Below are 26,502 nucleotides of genomic sequence, written 5' to 3' on the forward strand. Positions count from 1 at the left end.
AAAGGATTGAATTCCACGTCCATCTGCTTGTAGATTTCTCAGCAATGAGAGAGTCCCAGCAAAATCATTTTCAGTATAGACTCACGGAAAATCTGATTCTTGAATAAAGTTGTGGTTTGTGGTTAAAAACAAACAAACAAACAACAACAACAAAAACGTATAAAGGGATTCTCCTTCCCCACTTAGACTTTATATGCAACACTCAACACCAGTCTTCCAGGGGATCTGGTGACTCAGGTTATACCACTGGTTCCAGATTTGTAATTAAATAGGTGCTTATCTCATCACATTTGCAATGTGTTTGTTCACCACATCTAAGAAAAATGAAGATTCTTCTCATGGCCTCCATTTTTATTAAACATACCTGCTGAAATACTCATTGGCAAAAGAGAGGAAGCGCTAATGTACAGGAGTTCTAGAAAAGTCTGTGTAGTAAGACATATTCACTTCTAATGTATCACAGAGCTCTAGAATTGCTCTGGTCTATTCTTGAGCTTGATGTTTTTGTTTACAGAAACCTAGTCTGTCGTCGTAAGGTAGTGGCTGAGCTGCTTATACTGAGTCATGATAGTACCTGCAAGCTAACATATAAAATGGAGTATTACCCCCAATACACTAAATGAGATTCTTGAATGATTAAAGAACAGTTTACGCTCTTGAAAACTATTACAATAATTATTATATCACTATTATAACCATCAATATTGACATTACCCTTCTGAGGTACACAGTACATTATAATTCTTATTAGTAATAGCTCACAAAATTCTGTGTAATTTTTTTTACTGGGGAATAATGAAGCCTGTAAATATGTATATTTAACTTTGCATTTAAAAAATTGTAGGGTTTGCATACTAAGTAAGTCTCTTCAAGTTACATAGTAAACGGTTCCTTTAAATTCCTTTTAGAACAAAGTGAGTTATAAATAAAGTGTAGCTTGATTTATATTAAGTTCTTTCTTCTCTCCACTCATTAGCCTGAGAACAGTATGACTCAAAGGAAGGAATATTCTCAACAATGAATATGTAATGCTCAAAGAAATTTATGTTTTTCACTAATTAGTTTTTTAAAAAGAAAGGAAGGAAGGTGGGGAAAGAAAGAAGGAAGGAAGGAAGGAAAGAAAGAGAAGAGAAAGAGAGAAAAACACTTGTCATCCAAAAATGTAGACTCTGGTTCTACAACACAAAGAAAAGTACAGGCAGCTATCATCCATCTGCCCATTACTTTAATACATTAAACAAGTAGTTTATTTTTTCTCTCTTATAGAACCATGTGTCACTGACATTAAGCTTGCAGCTGCTGCCTCTCACATAAGCCAGAAGTGAGGGTTGAACTTTGTTCCAAGAACACACCTGTTGCCTAGGAAAAAAAACCCCACATACCTGATTGTACAGTATGGAAATTTGAGAATGACACAAATGTGCATCATGTTAAATCCTGTCCCTCTGCTTAAAAGCTATTTCACAGATACTAATAATGAATAAGGGCAGCCGAGCTATGATTTAACGTCTGTCTTGATGTGTTGGCTGCTGGCTGGGCTTAATTTACTGAACACTCAATAGTCTATTGACAGAACAGACCACAAAAAAGAGGAACTAATAGCTACAATTAGGAAGCTCTGCTGAACCGAAGAACATAACAGGTTTAGAAAAGATTAGATCTTGTAAAGCCTTCTCGTAGGCAGCATAAACCGAAGGGCTTATTTAAATTACCCTCCAGCCCAGGAACACTGACGCAGCTTGCGCCCTTTTTAAGAAATAATAAACAATGCATACTTTTATAATAGATGTTTAGGGTAAATATAGTCCTCAATGTCAAAGGAAAGGATCCCCTAGAAACTGGGCCTACAGAATTCTAAGCCCTTGGTCAGCTGTCATTTACCCTTAAATGGATGACTGTGTTGTTTTTTTTTTTTACAAAGCTGTCCTGTTGCTATTCATGGTATATGGAACTAATCTTGGGTCTATTTCTAAATGATTTGATAATCATGAAACAACTGCAAATCATATAGCTCTTCCTAACTCAAGCCCTTTTTGTAGATTTATAGAATTTACATTTTAATGTTTGTAAGTGTCTGGAACATTTATTTCTTATCATGATTAAAATTGATAAAAAAGAAATATTCTTTTATTAATCAAGAAAAATGAGAGAAACACATTTTTAACAAAAGGGCAATAAAATTCAACGAAAAAGTATAACACGCTACACATGGTAGGGTTAAATCGCACCGCACAATATTATGTCCTTGAGTTCCTGGACTTTATAAAGGATGAACCTATTTAGACAATTATTATAGCTGTACTTTTGATGGGTCGTGATTACTCTTCTAGATGTTCCTAGGATTTGTTATATACTTAAATCATCTACAAAATATCTTGTTCATTTTATGCCACGCTGGTTGGGTGACATGTCCAAAGGGTGGGAAAGTAAGAATGATCTCTTCTTGTTTGCATGTGGATTTTAGAGCTGGCTCTTACTTTTTATAGAATGACCTTAAACTAGTCCCTTACCCTTCTCAGTAATGAGACTGGACGACATCATTTCCAAGGGCTCTCAGAGCCCCTTTGAGTGACTCACCCGTTGTCTCATGTAAAAAGCATGAGGGAGTTACTCAGTTGCCAGATGAAGAGCTTGAGATAGAACAGCATCATCACCATTAAAAAAAAAATCCTGAGCCATGCCAGGGAAAGTACCTCAATCATCTGAACTTGCAAGACAAGCCGAAGGAAACATGTCAGAAAAAGGATACACAGAACACTAAGGACAACATATCATCCTGCTTTATGACGATATAGAAAAAAATCAGACTCCTTCGTTTAAAAAGACCTTGCGGCCTCCATGAGTCTGTCCTTCTTGGTCTTACAGGTTGTCACTTCTTCCTTTACGTGGACCTATCTCTAGAATAAATAATGAAAAAATGTCTACATATTTATTTTACTATTTGTATCCATATTCTTCCTTGATTTTAGAAAACTTTTGTGGGTAATTTGTACTCACTTAAAAAATGACCATTTGTATTTTTGGTGCTTTATAATCTGGGTCTATATAGAAACCCTCCTGTCCCCACCAAAAAAACAAAGAAATGATCAGAAGCACAAGTTTGGAGTTGACTCAATGAAACAGCCCATTCCGTACAGATCCTCCTCACTGTCCTGCTTGCCTTTGGCCAAGTTGGTCCTCCCATTAACGAGTTTCTTGCTAATAGCTTTAATCTGAACATTTATTTTTATTATAATTAGACATGAATACTTTGGCAATCTCAAGTCCAAAGGATCTGTACATCTTTCACATTCTCCAAATGACAGAGACAAAAAAAAAATGACTTGTACAAAGAATTCTGCATCTAGATTTCATGAAACAGGCTTTATATCAGGGATCTTGCATCTTACAGTCTTGGCCAGTTATGTTAGTCAGAATTATTAGAGAAGGAAATACCTTATAAATCATCCATTCCAATATACATCCTCATTTTTTTCTTTTTTTAAAATTTATTATTATTTTTGGCTGCATTGGGTCTTCGTTCCTGCGTGCGGGCTTTCTCTAGTTGTGGCGAGCAGGGGCTACTCTTCGTTGCGGTGCACGGGCTTCTCATTGCGGTGGCTTCTCTGGTTGCGGAGCACGGGCTCTAGGCACACGGGCTCAGTAGCACTTGGGCTTAGTTGCTCCGCAGCATGTGGGATCTTCCTGGACCAGGGCTCGAACCCGTGTCCCTTGTGTTGACAGGCAGATTCTTAACCACTGCTCCACCAGGGAAGCCCCTCTTTTTCTTTCTTTGTCGTTCTGCCGTCCTTACTCTCTCCCTCCCTCCCTCTCATCCTCCTTCCTTCCTTCCCTACCTTCTTTTCTTCGTTTCTCTCTTTTTTTTTTTGCGGTACGCAGGCCTCTCGCTGCTGTGGCCTCTCCCGTTGCGGAGCACAGGCTCCGGACGCGCAGGCTCAGCGGCCATGGCTCACGGGCCCAGCCGCTCCGCAGCATGTGGGATCTTCTTGGACCAGGGCACGAACCTGCATCCCCTGCATCGGCAGGCGGATTCTCAACCACTGCGCCACCAGGGAAGCCCCGTTTCTCTTTTTCTCTTTCTTCTTTTTCTCTTTCTTTCTTCAGAGAAGGAAACTACAACTTAGCGAGGTAGGTGATGTAGATGATGTGTCGAATGCAGCACCATGAGCCTATGGCAGAGCCAGAAATCTGGTCTCCAAAGTCTCCATCCATGGTTTGGGAGATGCCAGGCTTAGACCCCCGGGCTGCTGTCTTCCACTGCCTTTGTAGGCACCTGGATCGCTAGTGAGAAGCAATAGCACTTATCTGCCACCTCTTCCTGCCCTCTGCACCCTACAGCTATTACAGTTTGCCCTACTGAATTTCCACAATATATGGAAAGGTCATGACGAAGGTGGGCTCAGGCACAACGGGTGAGGAGAGGGTGGAACGTCAGTGTGACTCATGTCTTTCATGTGTCTCCTCAGAGTAGCACTGAGTGAGGTGACAGGGAGAACAGTGACCTCCAGGATGGATGAACTGTGTCCCTTGTGGGTCTTCACTTCTCCCCCATCACACTAGCCTTGTCTCAGCCTGGTCATCACTCACTGTGCTGTTGACACCAAATTTGCAGAATTCAGAAAGGTCACAGATAGATCCAGCTCTGTTATTATTTCTTCCCAAGAAGGCGGGGAATTTTTATTCTCAGCATTGAACACACATTTTGCTATCCTACATATGCGTTGACTCACAGCCTGTTCCTATTAAGTCACCAGCCTTAGTCGGACATCCCTGTGACTGCTTTTTAACTCAAGGATGTTTGCGTTTAGAACATCTGATCCCTGTCTCTTTCCTTGAAAATTCTAGTTTCATAGCACATTCAGGGCCGTGGAGAGGCTCTAAATAAGGAACTGGACTTGGAATCTAAGCATCTCTTGAAGGGCCACAGGCATCACTAACCTCCAGGATCTCCCTGTTTACTCCACCAAAAATAAAATACGTTACCAGAGTATTTTGCTGAAACAATGAATTAGGTTCCATGAATCTCTCAAGTTAAGATGAGATCTGTGCTTTTCTTTCTGCTGCTTAAAGGAAACCTTCTAAGAAAGCCTGTGGAATGCCTGTCCTGATTATCCTCTTCTGTTCTGTGTTCACTGGCATTAGCGAAACTTCAGAAGAGCCAAAATATGCAGGGGTGTGTTCTGAGCGTGCTCAGGCTGCTGTGGTTGGGGGTGAGCTACGTCACCACCCGCTGGGCCCTCTGGGCCTACACCTGGGGAAAATTAGGTGATTGGGTCTGACGAGAATGGTGTTGCTCTACGTAAAAGCATAGCAAGAATCTGCAACTTAGTCTGTGTCAGGAGTTCCTGAGGGTGACCAGCAACTGTTCTCCAAACATTTTTCCCCTCAGTAATACCCTTTCAGAAGATTGTTTCCCACATCAGAATTTAATCATGTTACCTAGTAGTGCAGAATAGAGGCCCTTTTCCTTTTTTTCCCCCTGTATTTCCTTCTTTCTAAAACTATGCCAATAATGGGAACATTTGCTGTTGTTTTCTTTCTAGACTTCAGGATAGTTGAATTGTTTGCCTGGAGGCTGCTTCAGCATCTAAAAATTAATACTTTGTCTAAAAGTAAAGACCTGATTTCATTTAGATTATCTTGTTATTTCTATTCAAGCAACCATCCCCACAGAACACACCACACACACAGACATGCCCACACACACATGTATATCCACTAGTCACCTAAGAATTCGTTATAATTCTGTATTAACTACACATAAGAAAAAACAGTCTTGGTCAAATATATGGGTGTTCTGACCCAAGAGTCACTCTAACTGTAGGAGATGTGTTTTCAGATTTCTTAGTGTGCATGAGGCAAGTACAAAATATGCTTTTTTACCATTAGTATGTTTTTCCCTTTCCAGTTGTACTTAGATTATGGTTTAACATGGTAAGTTTTAAAATATAACAGTTTATACATTTTATAACTCATTACCAGCCAATTCTTTTTAATATATCAAGTATAAGATGTTTTGGTGATATAAAAAAAAAACAGGGTATTCAATGAATTAATAATTTATCACTTATATGTGTTTGCAATAGAAATCCTTTCCCTTTCAGAAAACGCTTTGCAAAATAAATATTTTAAATGGCAAGGTACTGGGAATGCTGATAGTTGACTTGCAATTGCTTTGATTAAACAGCTTAATATACAGAATAGGTGGTCTGATTTATCCCTTTGGGCCCACCTGTTGAGTGTTGGGATCTATTTCAAGGTTCGAGAAATATGCTGTTTTCCTCTTGCCCTCTCAGTGTCTAGCATAGTAGGTGGTTAATAAATTTTTGCTAAATGAATGATTGAAAATGAATCAAATCCTTAACAAATTATTGAATCAATGAATAGATGAATGTACTGTGGCTGACAATTTGGATCAAGCAATATCCCAGATGAGGAGTTAAAAGAAAATCAAGGCCAGGTTTTATGTCCTGAATTAGCAAGTGAAATATTGGAGAAACATAGATTCTATAGATTTTTGTTTATCCTGTGTGCACATGCGCGCGCGCGCGCGCGCACACACACACACACACACACACACACATCCTGGTTTTGTCGTAGCCCTGATAATGTATGTAGTACCCCCCTCATTCCCTTTATTCTCATTCCTCTTTTATAGTTGAGGAAAATGAGCCATTGAAAGACTAGAGCGCTAAGCCACCTTAAGAAAGCTAGATGAGAATTCATAAGTAATAGGAAAATCCATCAGTATAGTGACTTGTAGCCCAATAGAAATCTCATGAGTGCTATGTGTGACAGGATATTTTTGTGAACCTTACTGTAAGTATTTTAAACTGAAGGTCAGATTTAGAAAAGAAATAGGATTTTGTTTGGTTTTTCTGTTTGCATTGGATTTTGGCATGTTGCTTTCCCCTTCAATTATTAACATTAAAATGATAGCCATCAGGCAAGAAATAACTTTGGAGTCTAAAAAGAAAATTAAATTTTTGTCCAGGACTTCATGGCATATTTCCAATAACCAGCTCTCCCTGGTTTTAAGAGTCTTTAGTTTTATTTATATAATTTTAAATATCTGGGTGAAAAGTGAAAAATTCAGTAGATTGTCTCAATATGTCCAGTTCAGACAGTCCCAGATTTTAAATGGGGACTCCCACCCCAAAGTTCATCTGCAAGTTAGTTCTTAGAAACTTGGAAGACACTTGCCCACAGACTTAATGTAAGGGATGGGTGGTTCGTTTTCTATGCAAAGATGCAGAAGAGTATTACTCCACGTGTAGTACACAGACCACCACCATCCACAAATTCTGCTAATGGTCTGCTATGAGATGAGTACAAAAATTGTGAGTAAGACGTTGAACACTTTTATAACAATCCAACAGGAGTAATTTTAAGGCTTCTAAGTCTGGTAGTTTAAAAGACTTGAACTTATGCTTTGTGTGTCTGGTTTTTATTCATTTTTCTAGTAAGGTTCTTTTATTTATTTTACAAAACTATCACTCCGTGTTAGATGAGAAATTAAAAAGGAAATCTTCACCGAAGGTTTTTTGAGTAGCACTAGGTAATGCAAAATGTTAGGAAAAACTCTTCCACTATGCTTTTAGTTAGACGAAGCAGGAAAACAATCACATTAAATGAAAAGCATTCATTTGTTATGAATGCTGATACCTAGGCGAGTGTGAATTTAATTAGAGAAGGACTTAGAACTAGATAGGGATTTCTATGCAGATGATGCATACTTTCAGCTGATGTTGGGCCTGGTTCCTTTTTCCTTTTGCTACCAAGCACAGAATTTTTCTTTTTCTTTATATGAGTGTATAATTACTCTCCTTTGATTATAAGAATAACTTCGGAATTGACAAATGGGACCCAAAAAAGTCAGGAAAAGAGATTTTCTAAGGATAATGGAGCAGGAACTGAAAGGAAAGGGTAAAGAGGTGATATATACACTTAAGAAAGATTTGCCTTATTGAAAATAAAGTCTGGAAGGATACTTCTTGAATTTTTAGGGGGTAAACTTACCAAAAGCTTTTACTTCCTAAACATCCATGTCTTTTGAACTTTTTATAACAAGCATGTATAAACTGTTTTCATCAGAAGAAGGGGAAAGGAATATTTGGTATTTTAAGAAAAAATCTTGGAATCGAGGTATTGCCTGGAAGGGATTTCACTGAGCAGCAAAAGACAAGTGAGAAAATGTGGGCACCAAATGGTGTTGATCCCACACAGCTTGGCTGCAGGGTGACCTCGTGGTCAGGAGTCCAAGATGCCTGGGAATCCATAGGGATTCTGGGAACCAGCGTTCAGCAAGGACTTTCCTAGGTTGAGTGTTCATAGTGAGATCTTAGTGTAGATGGACTGATGTCGGGTCTATATGGTTGACAAATGAACAAAATCTGGTTTGTAGCTAAATTTTATAGTCACTAGAGATCGACTTCATTTCCCTGCCTTATTTAAATTTTCTATGTTAGTGACAGAGGCAGTTGTAAAGAAGGGGAAAGAGAACTAGCACTTATTGAGGACCTGGTATGTTAGGCACTTCGTGCAGCTGCCAACAAACATTGTTTTACTTGATCACTAGGAGAACCTGTTAAGGTACGTAAATTCGAGACAAAGAAGCCCAGTCTCAGTAAGGTTGGGTAACTTGCTTATAGCCATGCATTTAGAAATGAGCAGCATTGGATTCTGTCTAAAGCCTATCTGAAGATTTAAGCTCACAGTTTCTCTGCTATACCACACTGCTTTCCAATAATTTCAGTCATTCATTTTTTAGCGGTAGTTACTGAGCTTCTGGTGTAATAAAGGCCCTTCTACATCGGCACCCAGTGGCCTAGTCTTCAAGAGCCTATTACCTACTTGGAGACCCAAGGCATATACATATGCATGAAAGTTAAATACGAGTATGGCTTAAATAATACAGAATGAAAGAACAATGCTTAGCATTACAGTGCATTCTAGAATAAGGAGTACTTGTTGCCTCTAATTTTTCTGATTCATTAGAGCAGCCAAGTATCCTTTACTTGTATAGACCCCAAATTCATCAACCGTGAAGCAGTTCTGGCTTCCTGAGTCAAAAGATTTAGTTTAAACATGTTGATAAAATGCTTTAGATTCCTTAAGTGTTAGAAAAGCAAGTTAGAGAATTCAAAGAAGGACCAATCTGCCAAGTGTTTTGTAGCTACACAGTGGTTGAATTTGAAGGTGAAGTTTATTTCAGAGAATAGTTTTGTTCAGATTACAAACTTGTAACAATATTCTACCTGTAAGAAAAGCAAACAGATTTAAATATACAATAGTGTTTTCTTTTTTTTTTTTCCTAGTCCGATGCCTTAAGAAATACTCACTGTTTTATTTATTTATTTGGCCGCATCGGGTCTTCGTTGTGGCATGCGGGCTTCTCTCTAATTATGGCATGTGGGTTTTCTCTCTCTAGGTGTGGCGTGTGGGCTGCGTAGTTTGCGGCACACAGCCTCTCTAGTTGAGGCACCCAGGCTCAGTAGTTCTGGTACGCGGGCTTAGTTGCCCTGCAGCATGTGGGATCTTAGTTCCCCGACCACGGATCGAACCTGCATCCCCTGCATTGGAAGGGGGATTCTTCACCACTGGACCACCAGGGAAGTCCCAAGAAATACTCACTGGTTTTAATTATTTCAAATATTTCATTTTTTAAAATATAATTTACAATTAATTATTTAGAAAAGTTCTGTGTTGGGTTTTTTAAATTACACTGATTGGTTTTATATTATAGATTTTGACAACTTTCTACACATTCTATTTTTGTGGCCTGCTTGTTTAACTTAGACCATGTGCTCTGGGGCTCTTTCCATGTCAGTAAGTTGAGGTCTATACTATCACTTTTTAGTGACTACATAGTATTTCATTGTATGGTTACACTATAATTGATGTAAACAATCAAAATTGTATGTAGGGGAAATAATACGTACAAGAATGCAGAGCCCAAACGTGGGTGAGATGAGTGAGGTCCTAGGGTGTGACTCTGAGAGGGCGCACACCTGGGTTCCCCACCAGCCTCACCTGGTCCCTTCCCTGCAAGGATGGTCATCTAGTGGTATTTATAATCATTTAAAAAATTAGTGATCTTTGACTTATTTTCAGTTTTTCCCCTATTAGAAATGAAATTACAGTGCATGGCCTTGTACAAATACTATTTTATGATTGTACAATTATTTCTCAAGGAAAATTCCAAGCATTGGAAGTGATAGGTCAATGGTAAATGCTCCCTAATATTTATCGTCCCCCCTGCCCTTCCTCCCCACCACACACATTGTACTGATTTCATACCCTCAGTGTCTAAAAGTACTTTAGGCTGTTTGGTGATAATTACAAACTAGGAAAATAAGAATTTTAGGGACACAATGCATGATTTGAATGCACATTATTATTCATGGAATCAATTTTTTCAAAATACTTTGCCCTCCATTGCACAAACAAGAAGATAAAAAACAAAGCTATATGTCCTCCTATAAAACATTCTTTTTTGCAAAAGAAGACCATTTATCAGTTCTACCTTTTATCTATTTGACATGCCAGGAAAATTGTTTAAATTGCTTCTTTGGGGCTGGATGTGACATGTTCTGGATGGGGTTGGTTGGGTGTTACTTTAATGGTAACTGATAATGCAGCTGAGCTGTATAATAGATGATCTCAGGCATGGATATAGAAAGGACACGTTGGAGCTGTTCCTTAGTGTCAGAACTGTGCACCGTGGCTGATGCAAATACTTATGTGAGCTGGAAGTTGTCAAGGCAACAGTCCTATTAATGAAGAATGAACCTCTTTTATTATCAGTGCCTGGATGATTTTTTTTTTTTTTTTAATAAAATGTGCCTAGTAGTCTCACATTGACATTTTCAATCTACCTACTCCTCTTTCCTTTCTAGGCTGCAAAACTATTTAGCTCTATTCAGTAAGCATGCATCTTTTCTCTGCCAATGAAAGTGGAATCACTGAAAAAAAAAATAGTCAACTGTAAGGGCAGTAAAAATACTAATTTATAACAATTACCTAATATAAAATTATTGTCCTTTTGATACATGCTTTGGCTAAGGCAGAGCCTGGAATTGACAGGGACTTGGTTGGTATGTGAGCAGGCCAGAGTCTTTAAATTCACATGTCTTTATGATTTAATGGAGTACTGCCAACATATTTATAAGTAAGTGGAGTGTGGCATGACTGCTTCCTTCTCCTGGTTAGACTGTAAATTTAGACTCCATTTTATTGTGTGCACACTGGATACTTTAAAAAAAAAAAAGCTGTGGTTGAATTGTAGGCTTTAGGGAACGCTGTTGTCTTGAAGAGCCAGAGAGACATGTTAAGAGGAACGATGGTTAGAAATGTCTGGGTATCGAGCATTGTGCTTCCTGGGTTCTAGAGAGAAGGAAATCGTTTCTTTAAAAAAAAAATACTTTTCCTTTTTTTATGAGACTACTTCTTGTGTTTTGTCAAGCTAACTAAATGGGAAAACTTACTTTTCGATCATGGTTATCAGCAATCCATTCCTTTCAAAATCAGATGTTTGTTGTCTGTTCCACACAACTGGTACCTTGTTGCTTGTTACTCACAGTCACTAGTCGTTCTCTGGGTTCATGACTTGTTTCCCCTGATTTATACCTCGTAGCACCTAGCAACATAGTAGGTACTCAGAAATTACTTTCTGTTTATGAAATTAAATAATAATCTTCTATTGTATTCAGTCATATCTTTTAAATAATTTTTTTCTGATAATAAAATTTAAATGTTTGATGTAGAAAATTTGACAAATAAATGTATGAAGAAGAAAATAGAAACCACTCATAATCCCACTACTCAGAGTTAACCACCATTGATATCATGGCATATTTATTTCATCAGGACATTGTTCAAAGTCCTGTTTTCTCCTTGATAAGATAGAATCAACACTGATCTATGCAGGTCATATGTATAAGGACAAGTGACACATGCCAAGAAGGGTATAGGTAGTCCAGGGGAGATATTAAGATGCAAATTGAAATTAAGGGGACAGTTGTAGTCCAAGCAAAACTTAGCCCTTTTCCAGTGTCACTGTGGCAATTTCAGGGTCAACAAAAAGTAGCAGTCAATCTGATTTCTCATTTCTTAACTTCTATCTTTAGACTACATTACTGACAAAACAGATTTTGCCCTCAGAACAAGTTTTAGCACAAGCAGATGTACGGTTTTCTTTGTTGATGGTAATCCTGGCTTGCTTCTTTGTGCCTTTTCCTGTTGGCACATAGGGAAGAGAGAGCCGTTTCCCAAACTTACGCAAAATAGGCAAAAGTCCATGGGAACTAAACATGTCATAGTGAAGAGACGTTGTGTACTTGTATGTTTTATTCTTGGCAGTGATGGGCCAGTTTGGGTGTTGCTTTAGTCCCCTTACAAGCATCTCCAGATAAATATGATAAAAATAACAATAATAAGAACAGAGAATAAAGTCTCATGCACTGAGGATAAAAGCACCTTTAGAGAACTTTGCTATTTTTTTTTTTTTTTTTTTTTGCGGTACGCAGGCCTCTCACTGTTGTGGCCTCTCCCTTTGCAGAGCACAGGCTCCAGACGCGCAGGCTCAGCGGCCATGGCTCACAGGCCCAGCCGCTCCGCGGCATGTGGGATCCTCCCGGACGGGGGCATGAACCCGTGTCCCCTGCATTGGTAGGCAGACTCTCAACCACTGCGCCACCAGGGAAGCCCCTGAGAACTTTACTATTTTTAACAAACAGAAACAATCCAAGTAAAAATAGAATGTTTCTCATAGAGTCTCTTAGTGACCCCCTATCATCACAGTCCCAGCATCCTTTCCACCAGATAAGCCCTTAAGACCCTCTCACATAGGTGTTCATAACACCTCCCCCCCTCCGCCTTATCCACAATCCTACATACATATATCAAAAGGCAGGTAATGGGGAAATGCTCTGTTACCAAAAGGATGAAGCTGGGATGGAAGTTCCAAAATGTCTGAAAATGGAAACAGAGTAAGTTTTTTCTCATTAAAAAAAAAAAATGGAGAAAGGACTTCCAGTTTCTGGTTCTGCATGTACAGAGCCTGGAAGTCACCACTCCATCCTAACAACAAGGAAAAAGCTGAACTCTGAAAAAGCAACTGTTCTTGGGTCCATAAGGGAGGACATGGGGAAATCTGCTGTCCCCCAAGATCAGAGAAACAGGTGAATACGGGGAGTTTTGGCTTAATGGAGCAGAGACTCATGAGTGAAACTGTCAAGGGAACCAGTGCTGGGGTAGGGAAACCTGAACTCTAGTTGACAAATTATTAGAAGCTCAGTGCAGACAACTCTGAGAGTTAAGAACTCCAGGGGGACCCAGTCACAGGGCCCCCACCACCACCACGATACTGTGAGATTTATGTCTAGAAACTCAACCAGGTTCCCACAGTAAATACTGGAGAAAAATCTCCTTGGGCTTCTGGCAGGGGGAAGGTGAAAGGAAGCATTTTGAAATAAGCCAGAGTACTGTGCCCTTAGTAAGGCCTGACCCCAGGAGAAACTGACTAACCAGAGCCTAGCCTTGTAGGTTATTGTCAGGGCCTAACTGACCTGGAAAAGGGAAATGCTCAGTCCCACCTGGCTCTAGTCTTTCACATGGGGAAGGGAATTACCCAAGTCTGTCCCACTTTAGCCATCCTGTCCCATAAAAGGGGGAAGAAAGAAAGTAACACTTGTAAAGTTCACACTCCAGACACATAGACTTACTGAAATACTGAGACCCAATCATAGGATTAAAGTATGCTTTCCCTCCCCTCATACCTCAACACCACATTACTAAAGTCCTATTCACAGCAGTTTCTTTTCCCCAGTACATCATGTCCAGCTATCAAGAAAAGTACCAAAAGGAAAAAGACACAATTTGGAGATACAAAGCAAACATCAGAACCAGAACTGGCAGGGATGTTAGAATTATCAGACTGGAAATTTAAAACAACTATGATTTATATTCTAAGGGCAATAATGGATAAAGTAAAAAGCATGCATGAACAGATGAACAATATAATCAGAGAGATGCAAATTCTAAGAAAGAACTAGAGAAATGCTAAAGATAAAAAACACTGTAACAAGCTCTGATTGAAGGGATGGTAGAGAGAGGACTAGGGGCTGGGTGCAGACAGCAGGTGGCCTGTGCCTATCCTCCTTTTCTGTCCCCACTCAAGTCCCTGTGAGGGGACCTTCTCAGGGCACCATTTGAGTACCACTGTGGCAAAGGAAATCCATGTATTTTGAGTTGGACTGTGCAGTCAGGGACACCCATCCAGGATTGCATGTTTGACTGCATGATTACGAATGCCACATCACACAGGCAGTCAGAGTTCTCTGGCAAACAGAGATGGACTTCTCTAAAAGGTGACCCGGACAGAACAAGAGCTTTGGACAGTGGTTTTTTTTTTTTGCGGTACGCGGGCCTCTCACTGTTGTGACCTCTCCCGTTGCGGAGCACAGGCTCCGGACGTGCAGGCTCAGCAGCCGTGGCTCACGGGCCTAGCCGCTCCGCAGCATGTGGGATCTTCCCGGGCCGGGGCACAAACTCGCGTCGTCTGCATCGGCAGGCAGACTCTCAACCACTGCGCCACCAGGGAAGCCCTGGACAGTGTTTTTTATCACTAGCATTTCTCTGGTACTTTCTTAGAATTTGTATCTCTCTGCTTATATTGCTCATCTGTTCATGCATGCTTTTTTACTGTATAGCTGATTCACTTTGTTATAAAGCAGAAACTAACACACCGTTTTAAAGCAGTTATACTCCAATGAAGATGTTAAAAATAAAAATAAATAAAATAAAATTACACTGGCCAAAATGAAAACAACAACAACAACACTGTAACAGAAATGAAGAATGGCTTTGATAGGCTTATCGGTAGACTGTACACAGCTGAGGAAAGAACCTCTGAATTAGAGGATATATTAATAGGATCTTCATAAACCAAAAAACAAAGAGAACAAAGACTGGGGAAGAAAACAGAACAGAATATCAAAGGACTGTGGGACAACTACAAAAGATGTAACATCTGTATAATGGGAATACTAGAGGAAAAGAAAGAGAGAGAGGAACAGAAGATATTGAAACAATAATAACTGAGAATTTTCCCCAAATTACTGTCAGACACCAAACCACAGATCCAGGAAGCTTAGAGAACACCAAGCAGCATAAATGCCAAAAAAACTACACCTCAGCATATCACTTTCAAATTACAGGAAATCACATTTTTCTCAAGCTCACATGCAACACTCACCAAGATAAATCACATTCTGTGACATAAAACACACCTTAACAAATTTAAAAGAATAGAAATCATATAATATCTGCCCTCAGACCCCAGTGGAATAAACTGAAAATCAATAACAGAAAGGTAACTGGAAAATCCCCAGATATGTGGAGATTAAGCAACACACTTCTAAAGGACTCATAGGTCAAAGAAGAAATTTTAAAAATATTTTGAACTTAGGTATTAATTAGACTTATTGTGGTGATCATTTCACACTATATACAAATATTGAATTATTATGTCATACATCTGAAACTAATACAGTGTTACATGTCAATTATACCTCAATTAAAAAGTATATTTTGAACTAAATAAAAGGGAAAATTTAGGGGATGCAGTGAAAGTGGTGTTGAAAGGGAAATTTATAGTATTGAATGAATATATTAGAAACAAAGATCTAAGATCAATAATCTAAGTTCTCACCTTAGGAAACTAGAAAAAGAAGAAAAGAAGAATTAGAGCAAAAATCAATGAAATTGAAAACAGGAAATCAGTAGAGAAAAATCAACAAAATCAAAAGCTTGTTCTTTGAAAAGATCAATGAAATTGATAAGCCTCTAGCCAGGCTAATAACAAAAAAAGAGAGAGGGGACATCAGTACAGATACCATGGAAACTAAAAGGATAATAAAAGAATACTATGAACAATTCTATGGCCACAAATTTGATAAGCTGGATGAAATAAACTGATTCCTTGAAAGGCAAATCTGCCAAAACTCACACAAGAAGAAACAAACAATCTGAATAGGCCTGTATCTATTTAAAAAATTGGGTTAATAATGAATAACCTTCAAAGATAGAAAACACCAGGCCCAGATTTGTTCACTGGTGACTTTTATCAAACATTTAGGGAAGGAATTACACCAATTCTCTATAATCTCTTTCAGAGGATAGAAAAAGAGGGAATACTTTCTAAGTCATTCTATGAGGCTAGCATTACCCTAATACCAAAATAAAACAAAGACATAAGAGAACTACGGACCTGGGACTTCTCTGATGGCGCAGTGGTTAAGAATCCGCCTGCCAATGCAGGGGACATGGGTTTGACCCCTGGTCCAGGAAGATGCCACATGCTGGGGAGCAACTAAGCCTGTGTGCCACAACTACTGAGTCTGCACTCTAGAGCCCACGAGCCACAACTACTGAGCCTGCGTGCCACAACTACTGAAGCCCTCATGCCTAAAGCCCATGCTCCGCAACAAGAGAAGCCACTGCGGTGAGAAGCCTGTGCACCGCAGTGAAGAGTAGCCCCCATTTGCCACAACTAGAGAAAGCCCGCACGCAGCAATGAGGACCAAATGCAGCCAAAAATAAATAAAATAAAATAAATACATTAAAAAAACCATTACAGACCTGTATCTCTCATGAACATAGATGCAAAAATCTTCAACAAAATATTAGTTAATTAAATCCAAAAAAGTATAAAAAGAATTATACACCATGATCAAATTGGGTTTATCCCAGGTATGCAAGATTAGTTCAATATTCAAAAATCAATTAATGTAATCTATCACATCAGCAGACTAAAAAAGAAAAATCATGTGATCGTGTCAATAGATACAGAAAAAGTATTTGGACAAAATCCAACACCCAGGGGCTTCCCTGGTGGCGCAGTGGTTGAGAATCTGCCTGCCAGTGCAGGGCACACGGGTTCGAGACCTGGTCCAGGAAGATCCCACATGCCACGGAGCAGCTAGGCCCGTGCGCAGCGGCTGCTGAGCCTGCGCTCTGGAGCCTGTGAGCCATAACTGCTGAAGTCCACATGCCCTGGAGCCCGAGCTCCGCAGCAGGAGGGGCCACCCAACACAGCCAATAAATAAATAAATAAATAATAAAATACATGAAAAAAGAAGAAAGTATAACTTAAAAAAAAAAAATCCAACACCCATTCATGATAAAAACTCAGTAAACTAGGACTAGAGAGGAACTTTCTCAACTTATAAAGTCTATCTGTAAGAAATCGACAGCTAATATCATACTTAATGGTGAGAAACTTGAAGCTTTCCCACTAAGATCAGGTACAAGGCGAGGATGTCCCCTCTCACCAATCCTAGAAATCTTTGCTAATGCAATTAGGCAAGAAAAGGAATTAAAATGCACACAGATAGGGAAGGAAGATATAAAACTGTCTTTTATCACAGATGACATGATCTTTGTCTATGTAGGAAATTCAAAAGAATTGAGAAGGAACTTCTGGAACTAATTAAGTGATTATAGCAAGCAGCATTTGTTAGATAATGCGTTAGAAATGTAAATACTTGGGCCCACCCAAACCTGCCAAATTTGAAACCCTGGGGCTGAGACATGACAATCTGTTTTAACAAACCCCCCAGGTGACTATAATGAAAACTCAAGGTTGAGAATTGCTGGTGTAAGTCTTCTTCATGGCCCTTTATATGTCAACACAGATGACTTCATAATCCAACTTTGTAGGGTCAGTGCTTATGTTTATGTCTACAAAATTAAGCATCTTCAATCTTGTTTTAAGCAAAATCATGAAGTAGGTGAAACTTGTCTTTGGCATCCTATCACCTCTTTTTCTTAGCCCATTTTCCTGTCTTGCTTTCATCTATCAGGTCCCCTTTTACCTCTTCATTGGCTGAAACTCAAGGGACTTCTCCTTTAGGGTAGATTAGAGGGCCCTAAGGAATAAGATCTAAAAATACAATATCTCTAATTGTAAAATGTGGGACATTGGCAGACTCACTGGGGAGGAATGTGAAGATGGCATTGACAGTGACCTTCCCAGGGCCCAAAAATTGCACCTGATGAGCAGATGCCCATTCCCCTGACCTTCATCAGAGGAAGAGGATCCCCTTCCCTTGGCTGTCTGGCTGTCAAGAAGAGGGCTGATTCAGTTTCAGAAGATCTGGAAATGCCTTCAGCACAGGCACCCTGGCTGGATGCTTCTTGCATTTCCTCCAAGTATTACCTTTACCCTTTCTCTCAGTTGCACCTGTTCATTTTGTCATCCACATGGTACTTTGTGGCCTGTAGCTTCCCAATGAAACAATGGAAAGCTTTGATGAATATTCAGAGATCAATTGAGCTTCCCCAGTGAGTCAGCTCTCTCCCAAGGGGATTAGATGGAAATAAGTCATATTAACTGGTGTCTGCTTGTCCCGAGGCTTGCTTTAAACTGATTACTGAAATTCATTCTCCTACTGTCTAGGACCACAGAACAAGATGGTCTACCAACCTATCTATCTAAGAACCCCAGTTGCCTAAGTGTTAATTGCTAGAGTTCAAACAAAATGCACAGCCTTGCCTCTAACCCGAACTGTCCCTTTCCTCTCTGCACACACGTGCTCACAAGCAGATAGATGTGCATGTGTACACACAAAGGTCACTGAGGCTCTCTGAGCCTGGCACATGTGTGATAAACTCAGCAAAAACCCTCAATTATTTGTTGTTACTGAAAATCCCTACGTTTGGCTTTTTCTTTCACAATGTTTTGAACTGCCTGAGTGAGCCAAATTCTCTCTTTCAAGTTATCAGAACTCAGCAGGTTCAGTGAAATTGCTCCTAAATAGGATGCTGTCTGGTTGAGGGGACTCATGGAACTTTCCAGAAGTAAGAAGCAGGTAGGTCAGAGTATGTCAAAGGTGGAATGAAAATCCTTTGAAACGTGGACTGATGAAGTTAAAAATGAATGTGGTTTAGAGTCTGCTAATCATGCCCAGAGTTCCAGGGAGCTGAAAGAGGTGCACAGCTGAATCCTCAGAAAGATTTGTCTATATAAGCAAAGCGGTAGGGAGAGTTGAAGCAGATAGCTAGATATTCAACCATTCTGTGCTCCAACCTCCACGCCTGTTGTTGAGTGAAAGGCCATGTGGGGGAAGAGACTAATTAATGAAATTGGCCATCTTGGCTAATCAGACCCGTTGGAAAATTGTTCTGTTAGCAACAGGCTAAATGTTGTTTCTAGGGGAAGTAAAAAAGGTCAATGATAGTGTTCATCTTGGGATAACTACAAAATTATTGTTAATGCCATCTCTGAGCTGCAGTTTTAACTGTAGAAGTCAGACAATCCCAAATTACTGTTCCCACACCAACTATAATTCAGCTGACTCCACAAGGCTTGTTGTAGACGAGGACCATACTTCTGTATTATCGTTGTTGGGAGAAGTGCAGTTCTTTTATTTATATCCAAGCAGTGGAGAGTTTTATTTCATAATCTTCTTTTGGAAATGTAGTCATTAGAGACTGACAAAAGTCCTTCTGATCCACTGAAAATACACATTTTGATGTATGGATAAACATTCAGTAGCTCAGAGCTTCACCTTCATAAGGTCATTGTAGCCTCCAGGACAGTAAAATGTGAAAATCCACTATCTCCCTAAGGAATATTCAGAATTTGAGATTTTGAGCAATATAATCCCAGCAATCAGGCTACCAGGACAAAGAGGAGATGGTGTACTCCAAAATGGAAAATATACCCTCATTTAAATATTCATAAGACTTAATCTGTTATGTTGATGGTGGTGAATTTGTGATTTTAAATGTAAATGATCTAGAAACCTTGGTTTGCTTTCAAGCATTTTCTTGTCAGTAGGAAAGAAAACGCTTGGATGAAAAATAATGAGAAAAGTTGAGCACTCCCTTTCCCTGTCCCCTGTTCCATCAGGCCTTAGAAGATTAGGTAGAACACTCTTGTTTGAAATGGAAAATAAACCAGTCTCTCATATGGTGGCAAAAGACTCAAGGAATCACCCACATGGTGACTAGAAATAGTGTGTCAGAGAGGAACAGAGCGTGCGAAGGAAAGACATGGGCTTGCCCTCAAAGAAAATAAAACAATGAACAGAAACAGATTCCTCACTATGGCTTAATCTTATTAGACTCTTAGACTAATAAGTAACTTAAAATTTAATAAGAGTATAAACATATTTTTTAAATAGCATAAGGTGATAGAACAATAAGAATGAAATGCAAAGGGAAATTGAAGTCTAACAAATAAAAACCAAAAACAACATTAATACAGAAATGAAATATAAATTAGAAATGTTCATGTGTATGAGACCCTATTGAAAATCTGTTTACCAACAATAGAGAAAACTATTGATATAATCACAGTAAATACAGATGACAGACAAGGAAATTAAAGGCAGAGAGAGGGAGAGAAAATCTAAATGATATGAAAACATTCAAAATTATACAATATGAGGATAATAATTGGAGTCCCTGAGTAGAGAATCTAACAAATGGAACAAAAGATATTTTGAAAGATATAGTAATATAAGAAAATTTCCCATAAATGAAGAAAGGACCAAATCTATTCCAAGAAATATAACACAGAATGATCAAAATGCAAACATAACTTAGTAAAGCCATTAAAATCCAAGGGTAAAGAAATAATTCTTCAGGTGTCAAAATAGAAAAGTCAGTTTCCCACAAGGGAGAAACAAAATCAAGGTGGCTTAGATTTCTGCGTTGCCACATTCACTGCTATGCTGTCTGCACATGGTAAGAGAGAGAGACCCAGGGGTGTTGTATCGAGCCAAGATGTTGTTAAAATATATAGATGACAGGGAGACATGCTTGAGACTGAAGAACTTAAGCAACTTTGAGACCTTTTTGAAGAACATACCTTGATAATGGGAGTCCAACCAGTTAAAAAAATCAAAATAACTCAGAAATGGAGAAGTCATGGTAAAACAACTGGTGAGAACCACTAGGTAGGTTTAAATGTAGAACTAATTCTCAATAGCTATGGGAATTAATGTTACAGTAAAAATAATAACTAAAAAATATGAAAAATGGGGACCAGAGATAGAAAGAAGTGGGGAAGTCCTTATGTTCTCATCTTTCCCAATAAGGAGTCAATCAGTATTGTCTAAAATTATATCATGTATTACTTTAAAGTATAAACACATAATTATTCCAATTTCTTAATATTTTATATTTTTTTACCTTAGAATCATCATTTAGGACATAATAATTATCACAGTGCAGAAACTTTTATTTGAAGCTTATCAATTCTTTCTTTCATTTTTAGTATTCAATTATAATTAAAATTTATACTTTTTATTTTAAAAAATGGCACCTAGGGTGTGGTCCCATTTTACCAAAGTCTCTCTGCATATAGATCTTAAATGGTGGCTGCCATGATGTTCATCTCACATTAATAATGATTATTTCTAGGTTGTGAGGCATTTTTTAAAAACTTTAATCTTTGTACCTTATGGCCCTAAAAAATTATTCTAAATCATTATGCTTTGTCTTATGAGAACAACTGCGTGAATTTTCCTAAAAACTAGAAAAACATGCCAAAAATGACTGATTGTGTGATATGAATATTTGGAATTATTTTCTTCTTGGTATTCTTCTGTAACTTTTTAACTTTAAAAAAATTAAAGAATTAATTAGTTAAGCATGGGTAGAAGGTAAAGAGAAGAGAATATGGTACCACGTGTTTAAAGACATTCCCATCTGCTCAAGGCCTTTCTGGGGCGGGGTTGAGTCCAGGTAGCACTGAAATCTCCTTCAGAACAGTCTTAATGAACAGTGGTAGAAATCACTAGCTCTCAGTGAGCATATCTTTTTTTTTTTTCCTTCTTATTAAAATTTTGTATTTTTTTAATTTTTATTGGAGTATATTTGATTTACAATGTTGTGTTAGTTTCAGGTGTACAGCAAAGTGAATCAGTTATACTTATACGTATATCCTTGGTGAGCATATCTTTATGGGGATGGCTTAAGGGGCAATTTTCTTTCCACTAGAAGGTATGGAACAGATTGGGGCATGAAAGAGGACAGGAGAGACACCCTTTGGAAAACAATTGCACTTTGGGGCTCAAACTTTTTTTTAACAGCTTTGTTGAGATATAATTCACATATCATAACATTCACTCTTTTAAAGTATATAATTCAGAGATCTTTAGTATATTCACCAAGTTGTGAAACCATCACCACTGTCTAATTCCGGAACATTTTCATCACCCCCAAAAGAAGGTCCATACTCATTAGCAGTCACTGCCCATTCCTTCCTCCCACCAGCCCCTGGCAGTCACTAATCTACTTTCTGTCTCTGTAGATTGGGTTATTCTGGACATTTCATGTAAACAGGATCATACAAATGTGGTCTTTTGTGACTGGCTCCATTCACTCAGCATGTTTTTAAAGTTCCCCATGTTGTAGCATGGATCAGCAATTCATTTCTTTTGAATGCAGAATAATATTCCATTGTCTGGATATACCACATTTTGTTTATCCATTCATCAGTTGATGGACATTCTGGTTCTTTCTACTTCCTGGCTATTATGAATAATGCTGCTATGAGCACTTATTTACACGTTTTTGTGTGGACATGCGTTTTCATTTTTCTTGGGTATATACCTAGAGATGGAACTGCTGGATCATGTGGTAATGCTCCATTTAGGAGCTCAAACAATTAAACTTTCCTGTTCCTTTTTGTTCCCAGGCAGAAATGGTGCATAGTGCTTTCCAGGCCCAGCGAGCTTTCCTTCTGATGGCCTCTCAGTACCAACAACCCCAAGAGGTAAGAGTGTATCCTGAGAGCCAGGGCTGCCTAGGGAATGGGCAGTGTAAGATAGAAAACAGGGAAGCAACAGAACCAGTTACTGTGAGAGACATCCCGAAAATGAGATGTATAGCACCGCAAGTTCTGTCCCTAATCCAGATCATAGTATGAAACATTTCTTCTGTCTTTATAATCTTCTTATGGCCAAATTCATACTGCAACAATCAACATCACCAGTTTAAAAGGTCAATTTATTTATGTCATCTGTATCCTATTCTTTTTACTAGTCTCACAACCATTTTATAATCAAGGAAGTATTTGCTGCTAATTTTTAGTTCATACTTTGTGCTGCTTTGTTTTCAAAAACTGTTCACATCTATCCTCACCTGTAAATTCTATGTATGAATTTGATTAGTTCCTATTTAACAAATAGCATTGTTAGGCTCAGTGTGTAATGAATGAAATTATTCATTAAAAAGTAGATCTACTACCAGCATACCTTGTTAAATAAGAAAAAATAAGAATTCTTGTTTTGACTAAATATTCTGCATCTGAAGTTTGGTAACAGCCATATAAATATAAAAGATAATTGAAATATAACACAATAGTTTAAATTTAATAGCTCACTTTAAATTCTAAAACAAACACCTAAAGTTGAAAAAGTTGGGCTGAGAATCCTAGGAAGCTAGGATTTGACTTTCAGAGGGTGAAGCTCGGCTTCATAAAGAACCAAGACCTGAGACCTTACCCTCCCTGGAGCAGTAGGTCCCAGGCCCTCCTGTGCAATGCAACCACCTGGAAAAATTTTTCTAAATACCAGTGCCTAGATCTCGCTCCAAGAGGCTCTGGTTTAATTGGTCTGAGGAGTGGTCTTGGCCTTAAGAGGTTTATGGATTCCACAGGTGATTCTAACGTGCAGCCAGGGACTTCCCTGGCGGTCCAATGGCTAAGACTCCACATTTCCATTGCAGGGGGCGTGGGTTCCATCCCTGGTTAGGGAACTAAGATCCCACATGCCGTGCAGTGCAGCCAAAAAAACCAAAAACCAGATAACTTGCAGCCAGAGCTGCCAACCCGCACGCTGGATGGATGTATCCTGTCCCTCGTGGGAAATGAGGGGTTAGCACACAGTCCAGGCAGGCAGCTTTGCAGGGATGGAGATATTCTGTGTTCCATCGGGGATGCAGTCTCCTCCTTGGCTTTCTCAATCCCTGACTTTTTTCTCTTTGCAAAAGAGAACAGTGAAACTAGGAAATCACAATGTGATACAGCCTTAGCCTACCTTTTCTGTGACTGAAGTGAGAGGAGAGGTGGCTTCATTGCATCATTGAGTCTCAGATGGAGGAAAGAACCATTACTTTCCTGGCCGGTGCTCCACTCAATCCCTTTTCTAAGCGCAGAACAAGAGGCCTCTCCATTGGCCGTGCACATAAAAGTCACTCATTAAATATTGGATGATAAAGTGAGTGAGTGAACAAGTGAATGAATATACTGGGACGGTGGCATCCCCAAATAAGCCATAGTCAGGGATAATGTGTGACTTAGCATGTGGCTATGCAGATTCTTGGGTGTAATATCTGGAGTTGCCCCTTCTTACTCTACTGCATTCTTGATGAAAGGGAGAGGAATGGATGTTTCAGGGGACTCATATCCAGGAAAGGCATTCGTTGGAAATGTTCCCTATAGCACTTATCACAGTACTCCAAGAATAATAAGCCCCAGAAGATCAGTAGGCAAAATAGAAGGTAATTTTTTGATGCCCACCTCCCTTTCTGTGCCCTCCCTCTTAACCCAGAGCACTGTCCTAGTTGCTTCCACTCAATAGAAAAGCAGTCCACCAGGCCTAGACATTCCCAGTGCGCATTCTAGAAGATACATCATAAAGATTATCATAAAACAGATTGTATCTTCTCATAGGAACAATGTTATAATTGTCCATGCCTTCCTCTCTTCTTTCAGGAGAATACTAACTGCTGTAATTTTAACTCTCATTGATATATGATAGTGGTCCCCAAACTTTAGCGTGTATGAGAATCGCCTGCAGGGTTGTTAAGACACAGATTGCTGGGCCCCACTTGCAGAGTCTCTGATTCAGTAGGTCCTGGTTGAAGCCCAAGAATCTACGTTTCTGAAAAGTTCCTGTGTGATGGTGATGCTGCTAGGCCAGGGACTACACCCTAAGAGCCTGTGGTGTGTGGATGGCTCTCAAAGTTACGCCTCTAGCCGCCTCTAGATGACTACTTCTCAAACTCTGATCTTCATCTGAATCACCTGGAGATCTTGCTAAAGTGCAGCGTCTGGGTCAGTACATCTAGGATGGGGCCCAAGAGTCTACAGTTTTAACAAGCTCTGGGTGATGCTAATGCTACTGGTCTGTTGCTACATTTTGAGCAGCGAGACAGGCGTCCCCACTTGAAATCCCCACCAGCACAAAATCCCTTCATAGTCAGATAGCAAACTCATGTTCTTTTCTCCTAGCATGTCTGTATCAAAGCAGGCTGTGTTACGCTACGTTAACAAACATTTCCAAAATTTTAGTGACTTATAAGAGCAGAGGTTTATCTCTTGCTCACCCTACATTCCTATGTATGTATGAACGTAAGGTGACTTACTTTCTAGAGGATGTTATTAAACAATTACTCATACAATTATTAGAGTTATAATAGGGCTCTGAGAGAACATGGTAAAAAATGAATCTTTAAAAGGAATATCAGGCATTGGGAAGGGAAGATATTTTAGGGTAAGAGAACTTCCCAAGGGGTACCTCCCATCATGCTAATGAAGGTGACCACTTATGCTGCGGAAGCATAAGGCAAGGCCAAACCAACATTAGTCACCTGTGGTCTGAGGGTTGTGTGTGTTAGATGCCCAGACTGGGGCTGAGCACCTGGCCAGCTGGAAGCTAGCAACCTCCTAGAACATCTTTGAATCCACAGTGATGCAAGCATGCAATTAATCAGTCAACAAATATCTATCAAGTGCTTATTATGGGCCAGGCCCCCTAGGAGATGGGGCAGGGCTTGGGAAAACACATAGAGAGTATTAGATGGGAAGAGACCTTAGAAGGCATCTCTTGCAGCAATCTCCATTTAAAGATGAATCAGAAGAGGTTCAGAGAGAGGGTAACTGGTTTGCTCACTAGTCCCAAAGCTGGTGAATTGCCCCCCAGAACTCTCAGCCAGCATGCTTCACCACTACACAGCTGTCTCCAGCGCTCTTCCCTGTTGCTTTAAGCCAGAGTGTCAGCCGTCAAAGAGATTAAGTTTTGTAGAGGGTCACCATCAAAATGTAAAAGTATTTTATATTTACCAATTATAAGCAAACAGCCAATCAAGCAAGGTAAACCATTAGTACTACCAAAATTCGGGGAAGTAGGCATCTTGCAGACAAGGGTGATCAGGAAAGGCATCATGGAGGAGATAAAATGACAGTCCAAGAGCAGTAATGCAAGTGCTTCTGATGTAATTACACTAATATTAATAAAGTGGTGAATTTACTTAGCACAAACGCAAAAAAATACTTTCCTGGATTAAATATGTTTGGGAAAATCCCATACTCTGTTCACTGAAGAAGCATGTAAAATATTATTATTTAAACTTACATTTTCCCAGACTTATTTGGCCATGGAGGCTTTTTGTAGAGGGACATCTGTTCATGTCCTGTGGAAGGCTGGTGTACATTTCTTTTAAGTTGTTCTAAATGCTTGATGGTCATTGCTTTTGGTAGATTCT

General features: G+C 39.3%; 1 protein-coding gene across 1 annotated transcript in view; it reads left to right on the top strand.

Moving 5' to 3' along the window:
- CAP2 (cyclase associated actin cytoskeleton regulatory protein 2) overlaps positions 1–26,502 on the top strand; it is a 137,779-nt gene that overhangs the window by 32,125 nt on the left and 79,152 nt on the right. Inside the window, exon 4 of the mRNA XM_082662616.1 lies at positions 22,712–22,789. Within this exon, the coding sequence (XP_082518742.1) occupies positions 22,712–22,789 (78 nt within the window). The remainder of the gene's footprint in view (positions 1–22,711; positions 22,790–26,502) is intronic.

Source organism: Grampus griseus (assembly GCF_964374135.1).
Source record: "Grampus griseus genome assembly, chromosome: 10".
Taxonomy (NCBI): Eukaryota; Metazoa; Chordata; class Mammalia; order Artiodactyla; family Delphinidae; genus Grampus; species Grampus griseus.